Below are 25,112 nucleotides of genomic sequence, written 5' to 3'. Positions count from 1 at the left end.
TCATTCTCCCTTCTTTGGGCACAGAGCTAGACTACATTTCCCAGCCTCCCTTATATTGGGTATGGCTACATGACTAGGTTCTTGCCAATGGAAGAGGAGTGGAAGGAATATATGATACTTCCACACCTAGTCCATTGAAACCTTCCACAAGCACCTCTCCTTGCTTTGCCCCCTTCTGTTGACTATGTGCAGATTGTGATGAGGTCCTCTAGGATGGTGAAGGCACATGATGGAAGAATTCTGGGTTCCTGAATGACCGCACAGAGGACTACAGCTTCCCCTACCTGAACACACAACTCACCACTGTTGTGGAGGTAAAAAATATATACTGTTAAGTCACAGGAATTTAGGAGGTTATCTGGTACTTCAGCATAACCTACCTAATACACTCACCTAAAAACTTAATCACAGGATTTACTTCAATAGGTATTCTCCTACTACATTTAAAATGAACAGGAGACAATTTAGCCTTGCCATTTTTATGCATCCATTTTGACCCTACTTTTGACTTAGCCAGTTTATCTTAGATAACTTTGACCACATAAAATGTTTTGATTCTATGCTTAATAAAACATTGAAGTCAGAATTATGCCAACACTAAAATGTCTTGTTGAGAAAGCAAACTTAAAAAAGAATGCTTAATCTGCTTAAAAATATAGTATAGTAAACCAATTCTAGTTATCTGCTTTTATTTTTTAAATAAAATGAATTCAATTATTAATAAGTTCAATAATTTTAAATTCAATTATTGAAAAAGAATTGAAATTATTTTGATCAGAATCAATTATTTTACATTTAAATGATTTGATTTTTGCTCACAGAAGAATTTATTGATCACAGATTCTACTATTGTTAAGTTTTCTTTAGGGATCACTATTTCTACCAAGTAAACTTTCCTGGCTCAAATTTTGCATATCAAAATATTCTTAAATATCTTCTTCTTCTATCAGGTTTTAGCTGATAATAAATTTCACCATGTGGCATTTTAACCATTATGAGTCTTTTTTTGTGGATTATTTTTACTAGTCATATTCACCATGTGGGTAAAAGTGTCCTTGGAATCAAAATGGTGAGTTTGAAGCACTGTACTTCTTTGATTTACCAAGATTCAATTTTGACCCAGCTCTTTAGGAACATACTGCTTACCTCAAATACTCCATAACCCTAGCCCCAACCCTGCCCCATTTATAAAATATAAAAAGGTTTTCTTAGAGCTCCTTACAAGATACAGGCAGATGAATGCCAACACAATGGTTCCAATCATTCTGCTTGGAAATTGAAAGCAGGGATCCCATTCATATATCCTGGTTTGGAACCAAGACTTTTTTTTCTCTCTGTGGATGAGAAATAAATATCAAGAGATGAGAGGCTGGTAGGAAAACAAATGCCTGATTCATCTGAAAATAACCCCACCTTCTTTTTATCTTAGATTATATTATAGAAAGACACCACTGTTAGCTTCCATGGTTTTCATTCTCCCCTTATTCTTAAGGACAAAAACTGGATTTTATTTTGGGCAGAAAATCACCAAACTAAAAGGTTAAAGTTCCCAACCTGTCAGCTAAGAGTGACCAGACTAAATCCAGGCCAATGACACGTGACCACAAGTGTGGTGTGGAACTTTGGAGAGGCTGCTCAGATGGAACTAACACAGCTGGGAAAGCTTCTTTGCCTTGCCTTGCCTTGCCTTGCCTGCTGTCTGAAATGCAGATGTGGTGGCTGGTCCAAGCTGGAGCTCCAGCAGCCACATTGGACCATGAGACAGCATTGAGGATGGAAAGCACATACATGATGCTCGAACAGAAAGACAGGTGATTGGTGAACTGATCCAGGGTCAGGATGGACTGCTCACCTTCAGAGTTATTTTATAAGAGAAAATAATATATCTTTATCTTGGTTGTGCCACTATTATTTTGGGTTTTCTACTACATGTAGCCAAACTGAATTCTAACCAAATTACTAGCTTTGCTACCGTGTGACCATGGACCAGACACGTCCTTTCACTGGGGCATATGCCCACATGCATAGTGAAAGGAGCAGATGTGGTGGTGGCTTATACGATTCTGAGATCTGGTACTTTTGCCTGGCAACATCTATATCCTCGTCTACTGGTAACAGCACCTCAGTTTTGTTTTGTTTGTTTCTTTTGTTTTTGTTTTGATACATGGTTTCACTCTGTTGTCCAAGCTGGAGTGCAGTAGCATGGTCACTGCTTACTGCAGCCTTGACCTCTCAACTCAAGTGATCCTCCCACCTCAGCCTCTCAGGTAGCTAGGACCACAGATGTGCACCACCACACCCGACTAAATTGTTTATTTTTTGTAGAGACGGGGTCTCACCATGTTGCCCAGGCTGGTCTCGAACTCGTGAGCTCAAGTGATTCTCCTGCCTCAGCCTCCCAAAGTACTGGGATTACAGGCATCAGTCGCCATGCCTGGCCTAACACCTCAGTTTTAATTTGGGGAGCCACCACTCTCTGACCCTGGGTCTTAGCGGGTAAGTGATGCTGATCCCACTTCCTGGCTCTGGGGGAAGGGGAGGGACATGTGACTCAGGCTTAGCCAATCAGTGTACTCCAATCTCTGCCACAGTAAGTGGTTCTGGAGTGGCATGTGATCCAATTTGATCCAGTGAAACACATTTGTGGGACTTTTGTTTGAATAACTGGAAAGGAGCATTCATCTTTCTTCTGGGCTTAAACCAGGAGGGTATAAATTTAGAGAGTCTGGGCGCCACCATGTGGAGGAATCCCACCTAACTGTGAGGCCCACACATAAAAGCAGAGCTGAGGGGAGATTGAGGGAGAGAGACTTAGTTCTGACGATATCAATTAAGCCTCTGGATCCAGCTTGCCTGAAACTGACTACCTGTAGACATTTTAGTGATGGGAGCCCATTAATTTCCTTTCTTGCTTTAATCCGGTTTGAATTGGGTTTCTGTTTTTAGCAAATGAGAATCTTGACCACTATAGTGCCTTTCTGGTCATCCCAGGATCTGCTGCATCATCAGGGCTCATCAGAGTGGGTGCAAACTTGCAGGCGAATGAACAGAACTGTGGCTTACTGAAGGCGGGGTGTCCTCAGGAGCTGCTTGACGTGCTCTGCCTGGTGTGTTTCCAGGACAGACTTTTCTTCCTGTAAGACAGCAGACAGGCTTACATTTTGGCTCACAAATTCTTGTTAGGGTTTTGATCTTGTTAAGGGGGGGCAATGGCCACAGAGGGCAGGATTTGGGGTAGGAGTCGCTCTTTTGGATTTAGCCATGCTGTGGTCAAGATAGGTCTTTTCCTCTCCCCTATACCCCACTGTTGAATTTGCCCCGTGTCAAAGAAGCTATGTTTGACAGTGGTTAAGGAAGAGGCTCCACAACTGAACTGTCTAGATTCCACTTCTGGCTCTGCTACAGGTTAGCCATGTGAAAGGAAAATATCTTGGGTCCCCAAAATTACTAAGCTAAAGGGAAAAGTCAAACTGGGAACTGCTTAGGGCAAATCTGCCTTCCACTCTATTCAAAGCCACCCCTCTGCTCACTGAGACAAATGCATATCTGATCAACTCCTTTGGAAAGGCTAATCAGAAACTCAAAAACTCTCATCTTCCTATGACCCGGAAGCCTCTTCCAGTTGTCCCACCTTTCCAGACTGAACCAACTTTCATCTTACATATGTTGATTGATGTCTCATGTCTCCCTAAAATATATAAAACCAAACTGTGCTCTGACCACACTGGGCACATGTTGTCAGGACCTCATGAGGCTCTGTCATGGGCATGTGTCTTCAACTTTGACAAAATAAACTTTCTAAATTAACTTAGACCTGTCTCAGATTTTCAGGGTTCACAGCTGGGTGACCTCAGGCAACTCAACTCACCTGTCTGCATCCAAGTTTCTGAATTCAGAATGTGAGGTGTAGTAACAGTACCTGCCTCTCTGGCTGTTGTAGGGATTAAACACATCAGTACATGCAGTGCTCATACTTAGTACTCACCACCTGGAACTCCCAGCCGAGGTGCACCCTCAGAGCCTTGACAAACATATGCAGGAAGCGGCCCAGCAGGAAGGCGAGGCACAGCAGCGAGGGCCAGTAAAACATGAGAGTCTCATACTTCCCCACAAACTGCAACAGAAGCAGACCACAATGTGGCTCCAGGCAGATGGGGCCAAGCCACCTGCTGAAGCTGCAGGACTCTGCCTGCCCCAGCTTGCTCCAGCAAGGCCCCCTTTCTCAGGCTTGTGAGTCAGTGGCCAATCCCTGACCCCCAAAACCCCCGTTATCAGAATGGGCAGTGAACTTGGAGCACAGCAACCCTGGATTCAAGTCTCGGCACCCCCATTTTATTTTATAAAGCTAGCTTTCCAGTCTGGGTGACAGAGCAAGACCCTGTCTCAAAACAAAACTAGTTTTCAAGGTATTTTTTCCTTATTAGGAAGCTATTAATGAGTACTCCTTTTGGAAAATATATGAGTGAGAGAACCAGAGGTGGGTAGGTAGATGGGAGGAGGAGGCGGAGAGGGAGAGGGAGAGGGACTGAGAGGGAGAAGGAGAAACAGAGGAAGAAATGGAAGGATGAGGTAGAGAAGAAGAAATAACCCATAATTGCCATAAGGCTGAGAGCAACACAAGCTGAGGGAAAGAGTAACAGTTCTCTCAAGATGGTACTTATTGGATTTCTGTGTTTTTAGTTTTATTTTGATGAAAAAGATGGTTTTCCACTGTCTCAAAACAAGTAATGTTGTGACTTATCTCTTACACTTTACTGGTTGGTTTCATGTTTTTTACATTTCCAGAGTCATATTTCCTCCCATGGGAAACTGGGGTTTGACGTTGTGATGTTAAAGTGCAGGATGGAGATATGCTGAGATGCAGGGCTCATGTCTTCCCTTGATCCTCCTCTCCAACTTATGCTTATGGCTAGATATGACTACTGTCAACACTTCTATGTCTTGCATCTATATATCTATATGTACTAAAAATTGAGGTCATACCAAACATAAAGGTCTGCATATATGCACTCCCGGCCCAGGTGGCTTTCTTGGGCTCCCCACAACCTGCCTGGTAGCCTTTCTAGGTGCACTGTGACATCCCTCTTTCAACTCGCTCCTTTTCCAGGGTCCAGGGCTAAGGAGATGAACCAGTTCCCACCAACTCTGAGGACAATGCATGGCAAAGTTGGAAGGGGCTCATCTGGTCCAAGTCTTCCACTTTATAGAAAAAGAGACTGGAGCTGTAGAGAGTGAAAAGAAATGGACTTTGGAGTCAGCCAGACCTGGCCTCAATACCCAATTCCACTGCTTCCTATGAGTGACTTAATGTACTTGAGCCTCACTTAATATGCTAGTTCCTCACCTGTGAACTAGGTTTGATGAACTTCCCACCCTTGCAGGGCTGCTGTGAGGAGTAAAGGAGAACACACCTCTCTGTGAATGCACACCTTGATGAACATGGGGTGCTCTACAAATGGAAGCATCATGAACAACAACAACTACCTTTTTATGCAAATGAGGAAGTGGAGCCCCAGAAGTGACAGAGGCTTGTTCAAGATCACACAGCAAGTTGACCATGGTGATAGGACTGAAAACCCCAAAAAAGGCCAACGGAGACTCACCTGCCCGTGGGGACACTGTGAAACTTGAAGAACGGTGACAGCAAACCTGCAGGAACAGAAACAGAGTTGGGGGTCCTGGGGTTCCCTCCCAGCACAGCCCCAGGAGCAGCCCCTATGAAAATGGCTCATATCCCACCTACCCACGCCTACCTGTCCCCCTTGGGAGAGCTAATGCCCAGGCTTCCATGGACATCTCTCCTGGATGAGCCACCCTGCTTGTGCTAAAGTAGGCGCACACTAAATTCATTCATTCACCTGCCCTCATGGAGGACATAGTCTTAGAATCCATGATCGCAGAGCAGGAGGCCCTTAGAGAGTTTATCCTCCCTTCCCTCATCATTCAGGTGGGACCTGGAAGTCCAGGGTTGGCAAGGGATTTATCCAAAGTCACACACGGGCATGGGCAGACCCAGGTCTCCTGACTCCATGGCCAAGGCTCTTCCTACCTCTATGTGATCTATTTGTAGACTGCTCCAAAGTCATGAGCCTTGACGCTTTACCCCACCCCCGCCCCCACATACATTCCTGGTTCTGTTCCAGCTTGGGCCATACTCCCATGATGCCCAAGCTGCTGAGCGATTCCCACTACCCTGTTCTCTCCTGGGCAAATGTCTGTCAGAGGCTGATGAGATGATATTATGCCACATCTAACCCTGGATACCCTCCATTTAAATTTCTATAAGGCAGATCACTTACAAACTTTATGATTGTAGCCACTGGTATGTCAGTTGCTTGTAAGGCCCCTGCCTGTCATCTCTAAGTGGGAGAATCCCAGCCTCATAGAAAAATGCTGGATGGGGGAAAGAGCCCAGCAAAGGAGTTGGGAACAAGGAAATGAGTCTCCACAGCTGGAGAGTAGAATTGTTGGAGGCGTTTTCAGTCAACAACTGTTCTCTGGTGCCAGCTCTGTGCCAAGTCTGGTGCCCGGCACTGAGGGCACAGAGCTCAACATGAAGGTCAAGAAACTTCCATCTGGTGGGAGTGATTGTCCTCGAAGCAGGAGTCTACACTTATCCCTAGACATGACCCACAGAGGGAATGGGGACATACAGACAAAGAGGCCAGAACACCTGGTTCACACAAGTCTGTCTTGTTCTCCAGTGTATTTCCTGGCTCGTAGCAGGGATGTAATGGTTGTTGAATGAATAAGTGGATGGATGAAAGAATGTAGGAGTCTTGTATGGCTGGAGGTGTGTGCTAGACACTGTTGGGGGATGGAGGGAAAAGGAGAGGCCAGACTGTGATGGCCCTGAATGCCCAGCTAAGGCACGGGAACTTCCTCCAAGGCTCCCGAGAGAAGCCATGGCAGCATTGATGAGAAGCCTTGAAAAGGGCTCCTGAGTCTTCCAGTGGGGCCCCCAGCAGCTAACAGAAATGAGTTTTCCTCAGGAATGGAAAATCAAATACCATCGTCTTACTTCTAAGTAGGAGCTAAGCTGTGGGTGCGCAAAGGCATACAGAGTGGTATCATGGACTCTGGAGACTCAGAAGCGGGAAGAGTGGGAGCAGGGAGAAGGATAAAAAGCCACAGATCAGGTATAGTGTCCTCTACTAGGCTGACGGGTGCACTAAAATCTCAGACTTCACCATGATACAATTCATCCTCGTAATCAAAAACCACTTGTACCCCAAAAGCTATTGAAATAGAAATAAATAAAATAAAATTATAATTTATTTGGAAAAAAAAAGAAATGAGTTTTCCTAAATCCCTGACTTCTAGAAACATTCTAATCACAAGTAGCCTTGTGTGAAGCAGATAGAATGCCAGCCTGGCCTTCTGAAGCCTCCAATGCAGTCCCCACAATGGGAACTTGGACAAGTCACTCCTGCCCTCCCTGGGCCTCAGTTCTGGGCAAAGGTGTCCCCCAAGAGGAGCTCTCAGATTACCTCCAGCCCTGTGCCCAGAGTTCAGTCACACACAAGAAGTCGGGGGAGTGGGGGCAGGCAGAGACCATCTTACCAGATCAGAGAGTAGCAGAAGCCCAGGATGGAGCTGACCAGCTGGAACTCCGACGAGAGGCAGGCAAAGAAGGGGAAGTGGGACAGGCCGACTTCAATGCCTCCAATCAGAAGCTCAAAGGCTGGGAAGACAGGGCCAGAGATGCTGTGAGCTTCTCTTACCACTGGGTTCAGGGGAGTCCCAGGGAAGCTGTGGTACCTCAAGCTGACCCCCAGTCAGGAACGGCCCCAGCTTAGGGCCAACAGGAATGACTTTCATTCGTTCATACAACAGGCCCTTCCTGGTCCCTATTTGGAGCCAGGCACTGGGCTTACTATTGACATGAAGGAAAATTGGTCCCTGTACTTGGTAAGCTCACAGTGTGATAGATGCAGACAGACTACATAAACAAACAGACAAATGAACAATCAAAAATAGTGACTGCAAGTGCACCAGACTCAGAGAGAGGGGCTATGGTATGTGCAAAGCTGCTTGTTAACTACAGCACACTTTACATATAAGGGAACAGTCACGTTAATCCTGCCACTAACTAGCTCTGAGATGGACTAACAGCATCCAGTATAATCTAATCATGCATGATGATTAGATACTTTCAAAGTGTCTACTCTGAGCTGACTCCTGGGCCAGGAACTCGGGACAGGAGGAATGGACAAGGTTCTTGCTTTGAGATGCTGACAGTCCAACAGGGGAGACAGGTGGGAAAGTCAGTGGCATGAAATGACCTCTAAGGTAGGGACATTCAGCCTACTGCGAGGACACAAAAGATGAAGCCACTGACCTCACTTGGGGTATCAGGGAAGGCTTCCTGGAGGCAATGCAACATAAGCAGGAGACTGTACAATGGAGAGAAGTAGGGAAGGAAGGACATCAAAGGATGGGAGATAATTGGCTGGTCGGTACATACGTGAATGTGAGTGCTGGAGGGCTGGCGGGAAAGATCAATACAAAAACAATAATTGCGGTGAGGATAGCAGTTGCAGCAGCAAAACATTCTAATCTCCCTGAATTCTCCCCATAGAATCAGAGCAGCTAGAAAGACAAAACTAAAGACTCACAGACAACATCTGCAACAAATCTAGGCGACAAGACCCATTTGATGTCAATGTCTGAGTAAGAGGAAGTAGAAGAAAGGCAACAGGGGTTCTGAAGGCCCAAGAGCTGAAGAACTCAAAATTTGCAGCAGATACTAACGAGAAAATGCAGCTGAAGGCCACGATTCATAGGTGAGTGTAAGTAGACCTTAGTAGGATCTGAAGATGCTGGAGTTGTCTGAACCCCAGGAAATTCCTATACTAATAACCTAAGGCCCCTCCCAGGACAAAGCCCTTTACTGAGCATAAATTGATGGCAGTGGAATCCAAAATGAGGAGTAGCTGGGAAATAAGGTGTGTGGACAAGGGTGGAAAAGACAGGCAGACTCAGAAAGTATGAGGAGATGGATGGATAGATAGATAGATAGGTATGTAGTAGATAGATGATAGTAGATGGATGGATGATAGATATTAGGTAGATGATAGATAACTAATAATGATAATGAGATAGATAGATAGATACATAGATAGATAGATAAAGACAGAGATATAGGCACATTGTGAAAACAAAAAAGGAAACTCTAAAGCCATAAAACAAGAAATAATGTCTGACCCAGCCTTCCTTTTTGAATTTATAAGAAAACTTATTTCACTTAAAAATGAGGCACAGATGGGTACCTGTAGTCCCAGTTATCGGGGGACTGAGGCAGGAAAATCGCTTGAACCTGGGAGGCAGAGGTTGCAGTGAGCTGAGATCATGCCACTGTGCTCCAGCCTGGGCAACAGAGTAACACTCCATTTCAAAAAAAAAAAATTCAAAGTTATTATTTAAAAAAAGGATAAGGAGCAGAAAAATATCACCAGAGATCACAAAACCACTCCAGAAAGAGGCCTGTAAGACAGATGGAAACTGTAATATTTCAATATAAGCTAAAAAAATTAAGAAAATGATAGCATCTATGAACAAATAATCTATAAATCAGAATTTGAAAAACTAAAAAAGGAAATGATTAAAGAAAAGAAAGATTTGATGACAGGTTAGATAACTCAGGAAAAAAATTAGAAATACAAGAAAAAAATCATTTTAGAAATGAAGACCAAAGTAAAACAAACAGAAAATTGGTATCCTGAATATATGAAGAGCACATGAAAATAAAACACACACTATATTTACACTTCCCCCTGAAACAAAAACCAGACAAAATATATAAAACAACTGCTTTCAAGACACTGGACTTCAGGCAGCAGAGGACAATGATCACTGAAGGACAGGAAACAAACAAGGTGAGCCCCACAGTTTCCCTACCTTAATGCAGAATGCAGTACAGGCAGGGGAAACTCAGGCAGAGCCCTGCAGTTTGCCTGAGTTGAGGAGACAGAACTGAGACTCTGGGAAGACAAAGACAGCTAGAATTCGCAGGAGATAGTACTGGAGAGGAGGGAGCTGCACAAAGAGAGAGTTCTGGGAGACAGATATCTGTAGATGGTTCCCCTGAGTCTTCAGCTGAGTGCTGACCAGCAGGGTTGTTTAGGAAAGAACCACTTGAAAAGATTAGAGGTAAACATGTCTGCAAGTCACACAGCGCCAGGATAGTGCCTGTTCTCACCAGCCAGACTGAAAAACTTCATGACATCAAAAGCACAAGCAAAATTTGGACTTCCTCAAAATTTAAAACTTTTATGTATTAAAGGACATTATTAAGAAAGTGAAAAGAAAACCTACAGAATAAGAAAGCATTTGCAAATCATATATCAGATAAGGATTTGATATACAGAATATATAAAGAACTACAATTCAACATCAAAAAGATAAACAACTCAGTAAAAAGATGGCCAGGACTTGAATAGACAAGTCCCCAGACAAGATATACAAATGACCAATAAGCACATAAAAAGATGCTCAGCATCCCTAGTCATTAGGGAAATGAATCAAGACAATAATGAGATGCTATGCACACCTATTAGGATGGTTATAATCAACACACACACACACACACACACACACACACACAGAGAGAGAAATAAAACAGTAAGTGTTGGCTAGGATGTGGTGAAATTGGAACACTTGCACATTGCTAGCAAAAATATAAAATGGTGCAGCCATGGTGAAAAGCAGTGTGCCAATTCCTCAAAAAGGTAAGCATAGATTTGACTTAGCAAGTGACCCAGCAATTCCATTCTCAGGTATATAACCAAAAGAATTTAAAATGGGGACACAGATACCTGTGTATCAATGTTCACTACAACATTATTAACAATAGCCAAAAGATGAAAACAACCCAAATGCTCATCAACAGATAAATGGATTATTAGCCATAGTATAATGCAGTATATCAGCCGTAAAAAAGGAATGAGGTTCTGATCCATGCTACAACATGAATGATTCTTGAAAATATTATGCTAAGTGAAAGAAAGCCAGGCACAAAGTACGAACATTAAAAGAAATGTCTCAAAGAGGCAAATTCACAGAGATAGAAAGTATATTAGAGCTTATCAGGGTGATATGGTTTGGCTGTGTCCCCACCCAAATCTCATCTTGAATTGTAGTTCCCATAGTTCCCATGTGTGGTGGAGGAATCCAGTGGAAGGTAACTGAATCATGGGAGGGCGATTTTCCCCCATACTATTCTCACTACAGTGAGTAAGTTCTCACGAGATCTGACAGTTTTATAAAGGGCCTCCCCCTTTGCTTGGCTCTCATTCTCTCTCCTGCCACCATGTGAAGAAGGACATGTTTGCGGTTTGCTTCACCTTCTGCCATGATTGTAAGTGTCCTGAGGCTTCCCCAGCCCTGCAGAACTGTGAGTCAATTAAACCTCTTTCCTTTACAAATTACCCAGTCTCAGGTATTTCTTTATAGCAGCATGAGAATGTACTACTACACCAGGGTCTGAGGAGAAGAGGAAAGAGGAGTTATTGCTTAATAATGTTTGGAGTGAGGAAAGGTTTTGAAAATAGATATTTGGAATGGTTGCACAAAATTGTGATTGTAATTAATGCCACTGGGTTGTATACTTAAAAATGATTGAAATGAAAAATTTATGTTATATATATTTTACTACAATTTTTTTAAAGGAACAGAGCATCAATTATGCAACAACTCCAATGCCCTAAAATTGTAGTCCTCAGGAGGGAAAAAGAGAGAAAAAATATTTAAAGAAGGCTGGGCGCGGTGGCTCAAGCCTGTAATCCCAGCACTTTGGGAGGCCGAGACAGGTGGATCACGAGGTCAGGAGATCGAGACCATCCTGGCTAACACGGTGAAACCCCGTCTCTACTAAAAAATACAAAAAACTAGCCGGGCGTGGTGGCGGGTGCCTGTAGTCCCAGCTACTCGGAGGCTGAGGCAGGAGAATGGCGTGAACCTGGGAGGCGGAGCTTGCAGTGAGCTGAGATCCGGCCTCTGCACTCCAGCCTGGGCGACAGAGCGAGACTCCGTCTCAAAAAAAAAAAAAGAAATAATGGCCAAAATTTCTCCTCCCTTCCTTTCTTTTCTTTTCTTTCTCTGTCTCTCTTTTTCTTTCTACTTTCTTCCCTCCTTCCTTCCTTCCTTCCTTCCCTGCCTCCCTCCCTCCCTCCCTCCCTCCTTCCTTCCTTCCTTCCTTCCTTTCCTCCTTCCTTTTTTTTTTTTTTTTTTAGACACAGACTTGCTCTGTCACCCAGGCTGGAGTGCAGTGGTGCACTCTGGGCTCACTGCAACCTCTGCCTCCTGGGTTCAAGTGATTCTCCTGCCTCAGCCTCCCAAGAAGCTGGAACTACAGGTGCATGCCACCACAGCTGGCTAATTTTTTTGTATTTTTAGTAGAGACAGCATTTCACCATGTTGGCCACGCTGGTCTTGAACTCCTAACCTCAAGTGATCCACCCACCTCAGCCTCCCAAAGTGCTGGGATTACAGAAGGAAGGTCACTCAGACTGGCCTTCCTTCCTTCCTACAGGGTCTTGCTCTGTAGCCCAGGCTGGAATGCAGTGGCACAATCATGGCTCACTGCAGCTTTGACAATCCAGGCTCAGGTGCTCCTCCTGCCTCAGCTTTCCAAGTAGCGGGGAATACAGGCATGTGCCACCATGCCCAGCTAATTTTATTTTTATTATTCTAGAGATGAGATCTCACTATGTTGCCCAGGCTGGTCCCAAAACTCTGGGCTCAAGAATCCTCCTGCCTCAGCCTCCCAAAGTGCTGGGATTATAGCCAGGAGCCGCCTCACCATGCCCAAAATTTTTCTAAATTTGAGGAAAATCAAAATGCATAGATCAACAAACCCCAATCATGAGAAACATCAAGAAAATTAGACACATAGTAATATAATTGTTCAAAATCGGTGTTTTTTAGAAAACAAGCTTTCTCACTAATATGAGGAACAAGAGAAGGATGCTTGGTCGGATCACTTGTACTGAGCATTGTATTGGAAATTTCACCCTCTGCAATTAAGAAAAACAATAACAATAAAATAAAAGACCTCTATATTGGAAAAGAATGAATAAAACTACTGCTTTTACTCACAGATAATATGATGTAGTATGTACAAAATACTATACAATCTACAGAAAAAAAGCTACTGGAACTACTAAGTAGGTTTAGCAAGGTTGTAGAATATAAGATCAACATACAAAAATCAATTTCTATATATTAGCAATGAACAATAAAAAATGTAAAACAGATATAAATCTGACAGAAGATGTGAAAGATCTATTCACTGAAAACTACAAAACATTGCTGAGAGAAAGTAATGAACTCTAAATAAAAGGCGATATATATTGTGTTTATGGGTCAGAAGACTCATGATTGTTAAAATAAGTTTTCCCAAAATGGATCTAAAGATGTGCAAATGATGTAATCCCAATTTCAGCATTATTTGTATAAATTGACAAATTTATTCTAAAATTCATGTAGAAATGCAAAGAATCTAGAATAGCAAAAACAACTTTGAAATAAAAATGTATCTGAAGAACTAATACCACCTGATTTCAAGACTTATTATAAATCTATAATAATGAAGACAGTATGGTATTGGTGCAAAGATAGACAAATAGATCAATAGGAGAAAATAGAGAGTCTGAGAATAGACCCATACATATGTGACCAATTGCTTTTCAACAAAGGTGCAAAGGCATATCAGTGGACCAAGGACAGACTTTTGTAGCAAATAGTGCTAGAATACTTTTTATTTGGCAATCCAAATGCAAAAAATAAAAACTTCAATCCACACCTCCTCCTATACACTATATGCAAAAAAAAAAAAAAATTAGCTCAAAATGTATTACAGACCTCAAAGCAAAATTTGAGGCTATAAAACTCTGGAAAAAATATAGGAGAATATCTACATGATCTTATGTTAGGAAAAATATTTCTTATATGACACCATAAGCATGAGCCACAAAAGAAAAAAAAATGAGTCAATTGGATTTCATCAAAAGTAATGTCAGCTCCTCAAAGGAGTTTGTTAGGAGGAAGAAAATTCGAGCCACAGATTGGGAGAAAATATTTGCAATTCATATATGTGTATGATAATGGTCTCATACCCAAAATATATTTTTAAAACTCTCAAAACTCACTAAAAAGAAAGCAAAAAACCCAATTTTTGAAAATAGCAAATGATTTGAATAGAAGCTTCATCAAAGGAGGTATAGAAATAGCAAACAAGCACATAAAAATATGCTCAACAGCATTAGTTGCTATAAAAATGCAAATTAAAACCACAATAAGAAACCACTATACACTCCTTAGAAAATTTAAAATTTAAAAAATTAAATTTTTTTAATTTAGAAACTAAAATTTAATTTAGACTGTACCAGTGTTGGAGAAACTGGAACTCTCATACTGATGGGGATAATCTAAAGTGGTACAATCACTTTGGAAAGCAGTTTGACAGTTTCTTTAAAAGTATGATCTACTATATGATCTACGTAATTCAGCCTTTAAAAGTATGATCTACTATATGGCCTGTGTAATCCAAACATTCTACTCATAGATATTTACTCAAGGAAAATTGAAGCATGGGTGCATGAAAAGACTTGTACACAAACGTTCACAGCAGTTTTATTTGCAATGGCCAAAAGTGGAAATAAATCAGATATTACTCAAGAAGTGAATGGATAAACAAACTGTAGTCAATTTATACAGTGGAATACTACTCAGCAAGAAAAAAGGATAAACTACTAACACATGTTACATGTGTATGAATCTCAAAATAGCTATGCTGACTGAAAGAAGCCAGACCAAAGAAAAGTACATTCTGTATGATTCCATTTATACAAAATTCTGGAAAATGCAAACTAAGTAGATTAGTGGTTGCTTGTAAATGAGGGCAGTGACATAAGAGGGGACGAAAGGGGAGATTACAAAGGGGAATGAGAAAATCTCTGGGATTCCTTATCCTGATTGTGGTGATGGTTTCATTGATGTAAACATTTGCCAAAACTTCTCAAACTGTGTACTTCTAAGAGGTGTGTAATGACATATTATTTTGGTTTTCATTTGCATTTTCTTAAAGACTAATGACCTGTTAGTAGGCATTTGATCATATAGGCTTGGAGCCCATGAGAGGAAACTGTACTGGACAGAGAGGTTTGAGAATGATTGTATAAAGGAAAAGTGAACTTGTAGCTTAGAGTTACACTCTTTCAGAGGGAGCATGAGGCATGGGGAAAGATGACACCTCAGACTAATGGCCAAAAACATAAGCATTGTTATTTGAGGAGGAATAGGGCTCATCAATATCAAGAAGGCAGCCATGGTTATGACACAGGAGAGCTTTTGACAGGTAGGTGAGGAAGAACATACTTCCTAAGACTTGATACATCATATCTAAAGGACCTCTGAATGTAACTGGGGGAAAGCCCCACAAAGAAGCTTCGAAGATTTGTGGGCTAGGTGTTGACCTTGGGCAAGTAACAGGCTGGCAAGAACATGACCATTCACAGAGTTTATCCCCTAATCCCAGAGAGCGTGGGCCATGTGGTCTCTGAGAGCAAGAATTTCCATGATGTAGTTTCCAGCAGGTGTGAGGCAGCCCTAGTACCTTGGGCCCACTGCGGGATCTGCAGGGGCTGGTAGCCTTCTGAGAACAAAAACATGACCTTATTAGCTGTGGCCCCAAAGGCGATTCCATAGGACCATCGGTTACTGAAAGTGCCCACGAAGTCCAGAGGCCTGCAAACAACAGAAACAGTTTGTGAGGTCAGAAGGTGGCTCTGAGACATTCCCACAGATCATTGCCAAAGTAGCGATCCCACCCTGAGGAGGGATTATTGAATAGTCAGCTGCTCATTGCAACTGACATTTCATGGGGCCCACTGTGCCAGGCCTAGGGGTAAGCATGAGTTCAGGGTACTGAAGTAAGGAGGACAAAACTCTTCCTCTGGAGGAGCTCCAAGACAAGCAGGAGATACAAGCAAGGACACCAGAAGCCTTGAAAGCAAAATGGGATGAGTTTCATCTATAAGAGACACAGACAGAATGACTCAAGGACCAAATCAAGATGTATGTCTGAGAGATTTGGGGAAGCCTGCCCTCATACAGCCACATTCTATGAGAATTCTTCCTTCTAATATCCCCGATAAGGGTCTAGGTATTGTTTGCTATGTCTGTGCTTGAAGAAGTAAATAATAGGCACCCTAAAATATGTCACTCTGGCATATCAGCTATTTTGAGTTAAAGACGTTTAAAAAACAGCAGGTACAAGAAGATCACTTTGACCCTCATGCTATTTCTTAAGAACAGAAGATGAAATTTCTATGCAAAAAATGCTCTCCCTATACAGAAAGAAAATAACATTCTTATCATCAGGGACAGGAAGTTGAGGCCAAGAGAATTTGGTACAGACTTTATTTAAATAACTCGTGTCTTCTAGTCTCCCCGCACAACTTAGTTACTTTTTCACAACTTAACTATCCTTTGTCTAATTCCATGTGTACGTATTCAACTCTAACTGTATGTTTGGGTCTTCACTTCACCATAAGTGCTCCTGTGTCACATAAAACTTACATTAAATAAATGTGTATACTTTTCTCCTATTGTCTTATGTCAATTTAATTATCAGGCCCAGCTGAAAATATTAAGAGAGATAATTTTGCCTCCCCTACATAATCATGCCTTCCCAGCCACAGTTGACTAGACTGTGGGCCTGTCTTTGGATGGACTGATCAGATGTCTGATCTTATATTTTGAATCTGTGACCCTAAGGACATGAACAAGTTAGCTGTTAAAGTACTTGTCTGGAAAGTCATAAAAAGCTGGGATCACAGCCAATGCCAGGGGATAGCCAAGGTTACAAGGAAGCAGAGATTCTAAGTCAGAGGGGAAAATGGCAGAATGATGCTGAGGAGGCACCAGTGACACAGAGGGGCAGAAAGAGAGAGAGAAAAATCAGTCTCCCACAGATTCCCATCTCAAGAGATCCAGTTCCCATGAGGCCTGTTCTATTGGTTTATGTGAGACCTCTAACTTTGTAAAAAAAAAAAAAAAAAAGAAAAGAAAAAGAAAAAAAGAAATCCTTTGTCACCAGGTACAGTGGCTCACATCTGCAATCCCAGCACTTTGGGAGGCCAAGATAGGCGAATTGCTTGAACCCAGAAGCTTGAGACCAGACTGGGCAACATGAAACAACAAGAAATCCTGTTTCTACAAAACACAAAAATTAGCCAGGTGTTGTGGTGCCCACCTGTAGTCCCAGGTACTTGGGAGGCTAAGCTGGGAGGATGGCCTGGGCCCAAGAGGTTGAGGCTGCAGTGAGCCAAAATTATGTCATTAGACTCCAAGCTGGCTGACAGAGCTAGACCCCGTCTCAAAAAAAAACAAATAAATAAATAAAAAATTAAAAAATCCTTTCTCTTCCTTTAATGTAAACAAGCTTGAGTGAATATCTGTTTCTTCTAACCAAGACAGCTTTGTAAAGGTCAGAGGAAACAGTTGCATTTGGGGGAAGAAAAAGGTCTCTTTGAATGAAAAGGGCCATTTAAATGGGCGTTAATGAAAACTCAGGAGGGAAGGGAGAGCCAGGCACTGCAGGCAGGGAGTCCCATTGGCTCACTCACTCACCCTCACCTTTAAGGCTCAGCAGAAGGAGCACACCTTCCAGGAAACCTCCCTGTTCACCCACCGCCAGTGAGGCTACCCCATCTGTGTCCCCTCAGCATTAAGTTCATGTCCCTGTTCAGCATACCTCTGTTACCCAGGCTAGAGTATAATCGTGTAATTTTGGCTCACTGCAGCCTCAACCTCCTGAGCTCAAGCGATCCTCCCACCTTAGCCTCCCAAGTACCTGGGACTACAGGTAGGCGCCACCACACCAGACCCTTTTGAGACAGGGTCTATGTCTGTCATATTATTTCCTCTCTGACTTAGAATTTCTGCTTCCCTGTAACTGTGGCTCTCCACTTGTTTAGTAAACTATAAACCCCTTTGGGGTGGGGACCTAGCACTGGACCTTGGAAAGAGTAGGCGCTTAGTGCAGGTTTGTGGATGTGCATTTTGTTTAATTGAATCAAATTGTAATCAAGATCCCAGCTATAGTACTTAAGAGCTATGTGAGACTCAGTTTCCTCATCTTTAAAACCGAGATAGAATACCCTACCCTGCCCCTATCACAGTCATTGTGGACAGCAAATGACGAACTGCTTTATCATCTGCAGAGTGTCACACACATGTGAGGGGTTATTGCTCAGAGAAGATAGTGGGCCAAAATTATCAGACAAGCAGGGGTTTAGATGGGAAAGCAGCCAGGGAGCAAGTCAATTGTGTCATTATCAATGTAATTCAAAGCAGTTGAATGTAACTGCTATGGACCTCCTACTTTTTATAAAGTCCTGTGCCAGGCCCTACATGTTAAATGCCTAGGGCAGAACTGAAGGTCTTTATCCACCAATTCAGTCTCTTTCTATGCCTCAACCCATGGGTCTCAGACCTGGCAGCTTGGAAAGTGTGGACTGCCCCAATGGGTGGTATCCAGAATGAATCTTTCACCTGCAGCTCAGGTCACCCCTTGCCTCAGTTCTGACATCTGTGCTTTCTCGCTCTTCTCCAGAGCCCTTGGCTGAGACCTCAGCATGTCCACAGCTTGAGCCTACTCAAGTTATAACACTGGAGGGATTCAAAAGAATATAAGGCTGATCTGGGCTAAAGCTCTTGTCACTTGTTAGCTGTGTGGCCGTGGGTAGGTCACTTAACCTCTCTGAGCTTGAGTTTTCTCATTCCTTGCATGAGGATAACAACTTCTACCATGCTAGATTGGCAAGAAGATTTGTTAGAATAATGTAGGCAAAGCAAATGGTTCAGTGCTTGGGTCACAGATGGTGTGCAATAAATGTTAACTGCATGATGATGAAGATGATGACAAGAAGTGATGAAACAGAGACACGAACAATCAGAACTCAAGGAAGAATGTGATATGAGCTGCAGAGACTCAAAATGGCAGAGCTAGAAAAGCTCTGAAAGCTCTCCTGGCGCATGACCCACGGTGCCATCCTAACAAGAAGCTTTGCTGTCTCCAGTCACAGGGAGCTCTCTCCCTCCTGCCTCCTGAGGTAGCCATAGTCTCAAGTGTGGGAAGGTCTTTTCCATAGTAGGCTGAGTCTCTGTGAGACGATTTAAGCATCTTTGAGCAGCCCTGGGTGCTGATAGCTGCAACGGCTTGGAAACTAATTCTGAACTCCGAGAGCTTTGGTTGGGTTGGGGCATGGAGAGGCAGGGCTGTGCACAGTGGGATAGAGGTGGAGGAGAGGTCCTGGTAGCTATCTGACTTCATAATTGGCATTGGCTCCAACCACAGGGTACCCTAAGCTGTAGGGGTTGACTGAACTCACATGATAATGCCAAAGCGGTTCCCCAGCAGGTAAGAGGTATCATCTCTCTGTCTACGATGCTCTCGTCTTTGGAGGAAGGACAAGATCAAAATGATGAAGAGCTGTAAGAAGAGAAGATGAGAGTTAGTGGGCATGTTCATCCTCAGCATGGCCTCTGAGCCCTCCCTGAAAACAAATGTGTGGGTTAGCAGAGTGCATAGAACATTAGTGACACCTCAAACTCCAGAGCCAGTGGGCTGACTGCATGTATCCTTGAGCTACCAGAATGTTCTGTACTGAGTTTTCCTTTTTGTTGCCCTGAACAGATGTAGGTTCAAATCTGGTCTCTCTCACATCCTAGTTGAGAGGGAGATTTAACTTTCCTGTACCTCAGTTTCCTCATCTGTCAAAAGGCAGTAATAACTACCAGGTTGCAAAGCCTTCTTTGCTCCTTTTCTGTGGATTCAGTCATGTTCTCACAAACGTGATGCTCTTTCTGTCTCCTGCCTTTATCAGAAACTTCTTGAGAATTGTCTACACTTGTATCTCCATTCCCTTACCTCTCACTGGCTCCTCAACCCCGACCCTGGCTTCTACCCTCATCACTCTGCTGAAACAGCTATGGCCAAAGTCATTGATGATCGTTTTGTGGCTTGGTCCCATGTATACTTGAAGTCCAAATCTAGCTTGAACTCTCAGCAGCATTCTACAGTGTTGATCATTCCCTCCTCTTTGAGTACTCTTTTCCCTAGGCCTTCACCAGCCATGCTTTCTTGATTTTTCCCCACTATTTCTCAGCATCCTCTGCTGGATCACTCTTTACCCCAGCCCTCGCTCCAGAGTTCCTTATAGCTCAGTCCAAGGGCTACTCATCTTACCTGATCTTCTCTGGTGATCTCATTTATGTCGCCCAGGCCGGTCTCAAAGTCCTGACCTCAAGTGATCCTCCCACCGTGGCCTCCCAAAGCACTGGGATTACAGGGTGAGCCATTGTGCCTAGCCTCATGTCCTTGTTTTAATGACAATAAATACCCAGAAGACTTAAATTTGAATCTCCAGCACCGACTTTGTCCATGAGCTCCAAAACTATTTAACCAACTACACAGTTGATATTTCTTTTTAATGTATTGAAAGCTTCTCAAAGCTTTTATCAAGAGCTTCAGTATGCGTCTTTTTTTTTGAGACAGGGTCTCACTTTGTCACCCAGGCTGGAGTGCAGTAGCACAATCACGGCTGACTGCAGCCTCAAACTCCCAGGCTCAGCTGATCCTCCCACCTCAGCCTCCTAAGCAGCTGGGACCACAGGCACGTGCCATCACCCACAGCTAATTTTTGTAGAGATGAGGTTTTGCCATGTTGCCCATCCTGTTCTCAAACTCCTAGACACAAGTGATCTGCCTGCCTCGGCCTCCCAAAGTGCTGGGATTACAGGCATGAGCCGCTGTGCCTGGCCAAGTATGTCTTATATCTGCCTCAAACCTGGATCTCTTCTAATGTTCCTTAATGAGTAAATGGCAGCTAACATCATCCTTTCAGTTGCGCAAGTTAGAAACCTAAGTCATCCTCAACCTCCCCCTCTCCCTAACCTTCCTATCAAGCCCATTACAATTCCTATTGTTTTCACCTCCTGAACTTCTGGAGTTGACATCATCATCTAGGATGTGATAAAATCACGTCTCACCTGGATCCCCGCAAGTCTCCCAATTGGTCTTCCTGCCTCATCTCTTCCCCACCTCCAACTCGATCTCCACATTGCAACCAGAGAGATCATTTAAAAACATAAATCTGATCATGCCACCTTCATGCTGGAAACACTTCCATTATTTCCTACTGTACTTAGAATGAAGGCAAAACTTAACACAGAGCCCCATAGTGCTCTGCCTGGCCTGCCCCACCCACCTCCCCAGACCTCTCTGCCTCAATTCTTCACCCCAGCCATGGCTGAACTTCTCAGCTCTTCCCACTCTGCCTTCTCCCTCCATCCCCAGAGCCTCTACATGTGCTCTCCCCTTCTGTCTGCGATATCCTTAACTGTATCTTCCAACTGACCTCAGAGCCATCATTACTTCATTGGAAAAGCCTGTTTGACTCTCCTAAAAGTCCAGAGGCCTGATTCTTGGGCCCGCAAAGCCTTCTTCTGCCATATTTTTGGTACACAGTATAAGAAATTTTAGAAGGAAACTCAGCTGATCTCTCTCCTCTGACCTATTCAGGTCTCTTTGGGAGTCTGTGTTTGGCAGCAGCCTAGCTGCCCTTTCCTGTCCTCCTCATTCTTCCCCTGCCTTTACTTACTGATGGGATGAGGGAGTAATGAAGGAAGAGCTCCATGTCCACCGAGCTGGTACAGGTGCCATTTAACTGCCCGGTCCTGCAAAATGGCCAAAAACATCACATACATATCATCAGTCATTGCTGTTGTCATTCATCCTTTAGCCTTGAACATCACTGTCAAGAAGTTTGGCCTAAGACCATCCGCTAAGACCATCTGATCTTTTTAAACTTCACTTTCTCAGAGCCAAGGCTGCTCACCTGTAGTGTGTCTTCCCTAAGTGGAATAATCTTTCGTATTTTTTTCTCCAGCTTGATTATTAACCAACTTCTCTGCTAACTGGAACTAAGTCCTTCATTTAGGGGCAGAATTCAGTTCTGTGGGGCTCAAAGCTTATAAAACTTTGGCATGCTTTTAAAGTAATACTATAAAATGTCTTACTTTTTCATATTTTAAGGGAGACATATGACCATGTAAACACCTAATCAGGGTTCTTCCCACTCTCCCAGAGCCTTGGAAGGGTGCTGTGTGAGTGAGGGGCCCTGAGACTAAAGCATCCTTCACAAGAAATTAGCATTGGTCAAGGTCAAGAAACATCAGCTCACACCTGAGCCACTGCTGGGCTGTTGGGCCAGGAGAGAGACTACTGGACTACAGACTGCAGACTCTGTTCTCTCCAGCCCCCATTATCTGTGGGACAGGACTGTCATTGTCTCATGTCTAAAACACATGGCAGTAGTGTTATGGCTTCTCTTCAAAGAGATGCCTCTTTCTGGGACTCCCACCACACTTTGTTCTTTCTGCTCTGATCTCCACAAAGCCACCACAGCACACTCTATCATATATGTCCACATTTTTGCTCATGCTTTTCCCAGCTCCTACAGCATCCACCAGCCAACTGCTGACCTTCTTTCCCTAGCCAGCACCTACTGTTCCCTCAGACGTCTCAGAGAAGAGGACTCCTCTGGGGATTCCACAAGCATGGCATATTCCCCAGTAAGTCTTTAAAACGCCAGTGCTCCACAGTTATGTCTAACCATGAATCTGAAATATCTGATAAGTTGTGGGGAGGGGGTGGGTGAGACCCAAACTGTCAGGTATGTGACAGAACTGTAAAAGTCAGATTTCTGCTTTTAGGGAGGTAAACAGAGCATATATTCCAGTCTCCCCACCCCATACAAAACCCTCAAAATGACAGGAAAGAAATAGAGAAGGAAAGAAGGGAGAAAGAAAGAAGGAAAGAAAGGAACAAAGAAAGAAAGAAAGAAAGAAAGAAAGAAAGAAAGAAAGAAAGAAAGAAAGAAAGAAAAAGGAGGGAGGGAGGGAGGGAGGAAGGAGAGAGAGAGAAAGAAAGAGAGAGAAAATGCATAACCATACTAGAAAGCAAGAAGGGGCTCTATCAGGGACATGGAAATTACCAGAAGACCCTGAAAGATAGAGAGCAACTGGGACTAGATCAGAGTAAAGGCATCAACCAACATGGCCACAGACCGTAGGAGCACTCAGGATGTGCTCAATACCCACAGTACAAGAAGTGGAAGCAGAATGGGGCTGGCAACGGACCACAGGAGAAGGAGGAAGAGGAAAAAAAGGAGGATAACAAGAGAAAGGAGGAAAAAGAATTCTGAAACTTTAAGACAGATCTTTTGAAATAATCTAGTCAGAAAAGAAAATGAGAATAAAAATAAAAGAAAATGAGAATAAAAAAGAATGAGAGCAGCCAAGCGGGAAGGCTCAAGATGGTGTGCCTGTTGGAGACCCCAATCTGCATGAGCTTCCTTTTGGACCATGAATGAAAGTTACTGGAATTCTCCAGTCCTGTCACTCCAAAGGAGCTACTGTTTACAGATGCCACAGTGATACTGCACCTCAAGGCACTGCTTAGCAGGTTCCACTATATTCAGGAGTACCTCTGTCGGATCATCTCACACTGCTGTAAAGGGCCACATCATCAAACAATTTTATTTAGCCATGGTGCAGTTAAGAATATTGCTCACCTACTAAGCTCACTCTTCTACAAAGTTCAAATGCAAGCACTGAAATGTTTCTCAGTTTTACCCTGGTAAATGTTTTGGTTGATGGAGAATTGTTATCACAGATTTTTGTGAAGATGTTACAGAGGGATAAGCATATTGAGATACAGTTTACTTCAGCAAAATGTTTAACGTGTAGAGCTGGAGCAATTCAGACAGATAACAACTGTATTAAGGACATTGCCTTATTTGGTTTAAATGTGCAGTAAGAAGAGACTACTAGAGGAGAGAGTTAAAGGAGCTGAGACACTTGCCTATCTGATTGAACCAGATATTGAGGTACAGAGAATCGCTAGCATAACTGATCACCTCATTGCCATGTTTGCTGACTATTTCAAGTATCCCAACTCGTTGAGTGCCATCACTGATATTAAAAGGCTTGATCATGATTTAAAACATGCTCATGAACTCTGCCAGGCTGCATTCAATCTCTACAACTCTCATGGAGCAAATGATGAAGACATTCAGAAGAAAAGTCTTGAGACTGAAAATATGATGGACTGAACTGTGACTGGCTTGTCTGAGTCTAGTGTCAAGGTGCAGTTACCTGCTGTCAGATGTATGCACCATTTATCGAGATCTATGCAGCAGCTTCAAAACAGTTTCTAGGATCACGTTCTGTAAAAACCTTTAATGAAGGTTTTACAAAACGTACCAGATGAAATCCTAGTAGTAGCATCTTCCATGGTATGTAATCTTCTTGAATTATCTCCAAGGAAAGAGTCAATTTTAAAATCAGAAGTTGTAAAGCTACTTTGTGGATTAACCAAGAGTGAAAATCCTGCTTTGTGAGTGAGCAGAATTTGGGCTTTAATGAATATGGCATTTCAGGCTGAACAAAAAATAAAAGCAGACATGTTACAAAGCTTGAGTACTGAACAGCTATTCTGGTTATTATCAGATTCAGATTTTAATGTGCTGATGAAGACATTGGGACTTCTTAGAAATCTCCTCTTGACCTGGCCTCATATAATAAAATAATGAGTACTCATGGAAAGCAAATTATGCAAGCTGTCATCCTTATTTTAGAAGGGGAACCTAACTTTAAGATCAAAGAGTAGATATTGTGCATCTTAGCCAACATAGAACATGAGACAACAGCAAAATAATCTATTATGACCAATGATGATATCCTTCAGAAAATCAAATATTACATGGACCATTCACATGTCAAACTGCAGCTTCCAGTGATGTTTTGTATATCAAACCTCTTATGGAATGAAGAGGAAGGTTCACAAGAATGCCAGGATAAATTATGAGACATGGGCATCATAGATATTCTACACAAACTGAGTCGGCCACCAGATTCAGACCTTTGTGACAAGGCAAAAATGGCCCTGCAGCAGTACCTAGCATGATGAGAGTGCCCCTAGGCACCTGTGAGCATCCTACATCCTTGTTTAAGAAAGTACAGAAACTACTTTCATTTGATTC

General features: G+C 43.0%; 1 protein-coding gene and 1 pseudogene across 7 annotated transcripts in view; one reads left to right on the top strand and one right to left on the bottom strand.

Moving 5' to 3' along the window:
- LOC105478972 (stimulated by retinoic acid gene 6 protein-like) overlaps nucleotides 1-25,112 on the bottom strand; it is a 79,288-nt gene that overhangs the window by 26,605 nt on the left and 27,571 nt on the right. For 5 of the 7 annotated variants that reach the window (XM_071078043.1, XM_071078047.1, XM_071078044.1 and 2 more), the window contains 9 exons: nucleotides 21,669-21,744; nucleotides 19,398-19,498; nucleotides 15,617-15,747; nucleotides 7,564-7,684; nucleotides 5,604-5,649; nucleotides 3,986-4,114; nucleotides 3,064-3,134; nucleotides 1,555-1,794; nucleotides 1,223-1,334 (listed from right to left, as the gene is read on the bottom strand). In XM_071078043.1, the coding sequence (XP_070934144.1) occupies nucleotides 1,223-1,334; nucleotides 1,555-1,794; nucleotides 3,064-3,134; nucleotides 3,986-4,114; nucleotides 5,604-5,649; nucleotides 7,564-7,684; nucleotides 15,617-15,747; nucleotides 19,398-19,498; nucleotides 21,669-21,744 (1,027 nt within the window). Of the gene's footprint in view, nucleotides 1-1,222; nucleotides 1,335-1,554; nucleotides 1,795-3,063; nucleotides 3,135-3,985; nucleotides 4,115-5,050; nucleotides 5,223-5,344; nucleotides 5,374-5,603; nucleotides 5,650-7,563; nucleotides 7,685-15,616; nucleotides 15,748-19,397; nucleotides 19,499-21,668; nucleotides 21,745-25,112 lie in introns of those variants that run through there. The other 2 variants (XM_071078048.1, XM_071078049.1) reach the window with 2 other exon arrangements.
- On the top strand, nucleotides 23,683-25,036 carry LOC112425838 (armadillo repeat-containing protein 8 pseudogene; annotated as a pseudogene).

The sequence above is a fragment of the Macaca nemestrina genome, chromosome 14 (genome assembly GCF_043159975.1).
Source record: "Macaca nemestrina isolate mMacNem1 chromosome 14, mMacNem.hap1, whole genome shotgun sequence".
NCBI classification, from domain to species: domain Eukaryota; kingdom Metazoa; phylum Chordata; class Mammalia; order Primates; family Cercopithecidae; genus Macaca; species Macaca nemestrina.
The sequence above is the reverse complement of the archived record's forward strand: the minus strand, read 5'-3'. Positions and strand labels throughout refer to the sequence as shown.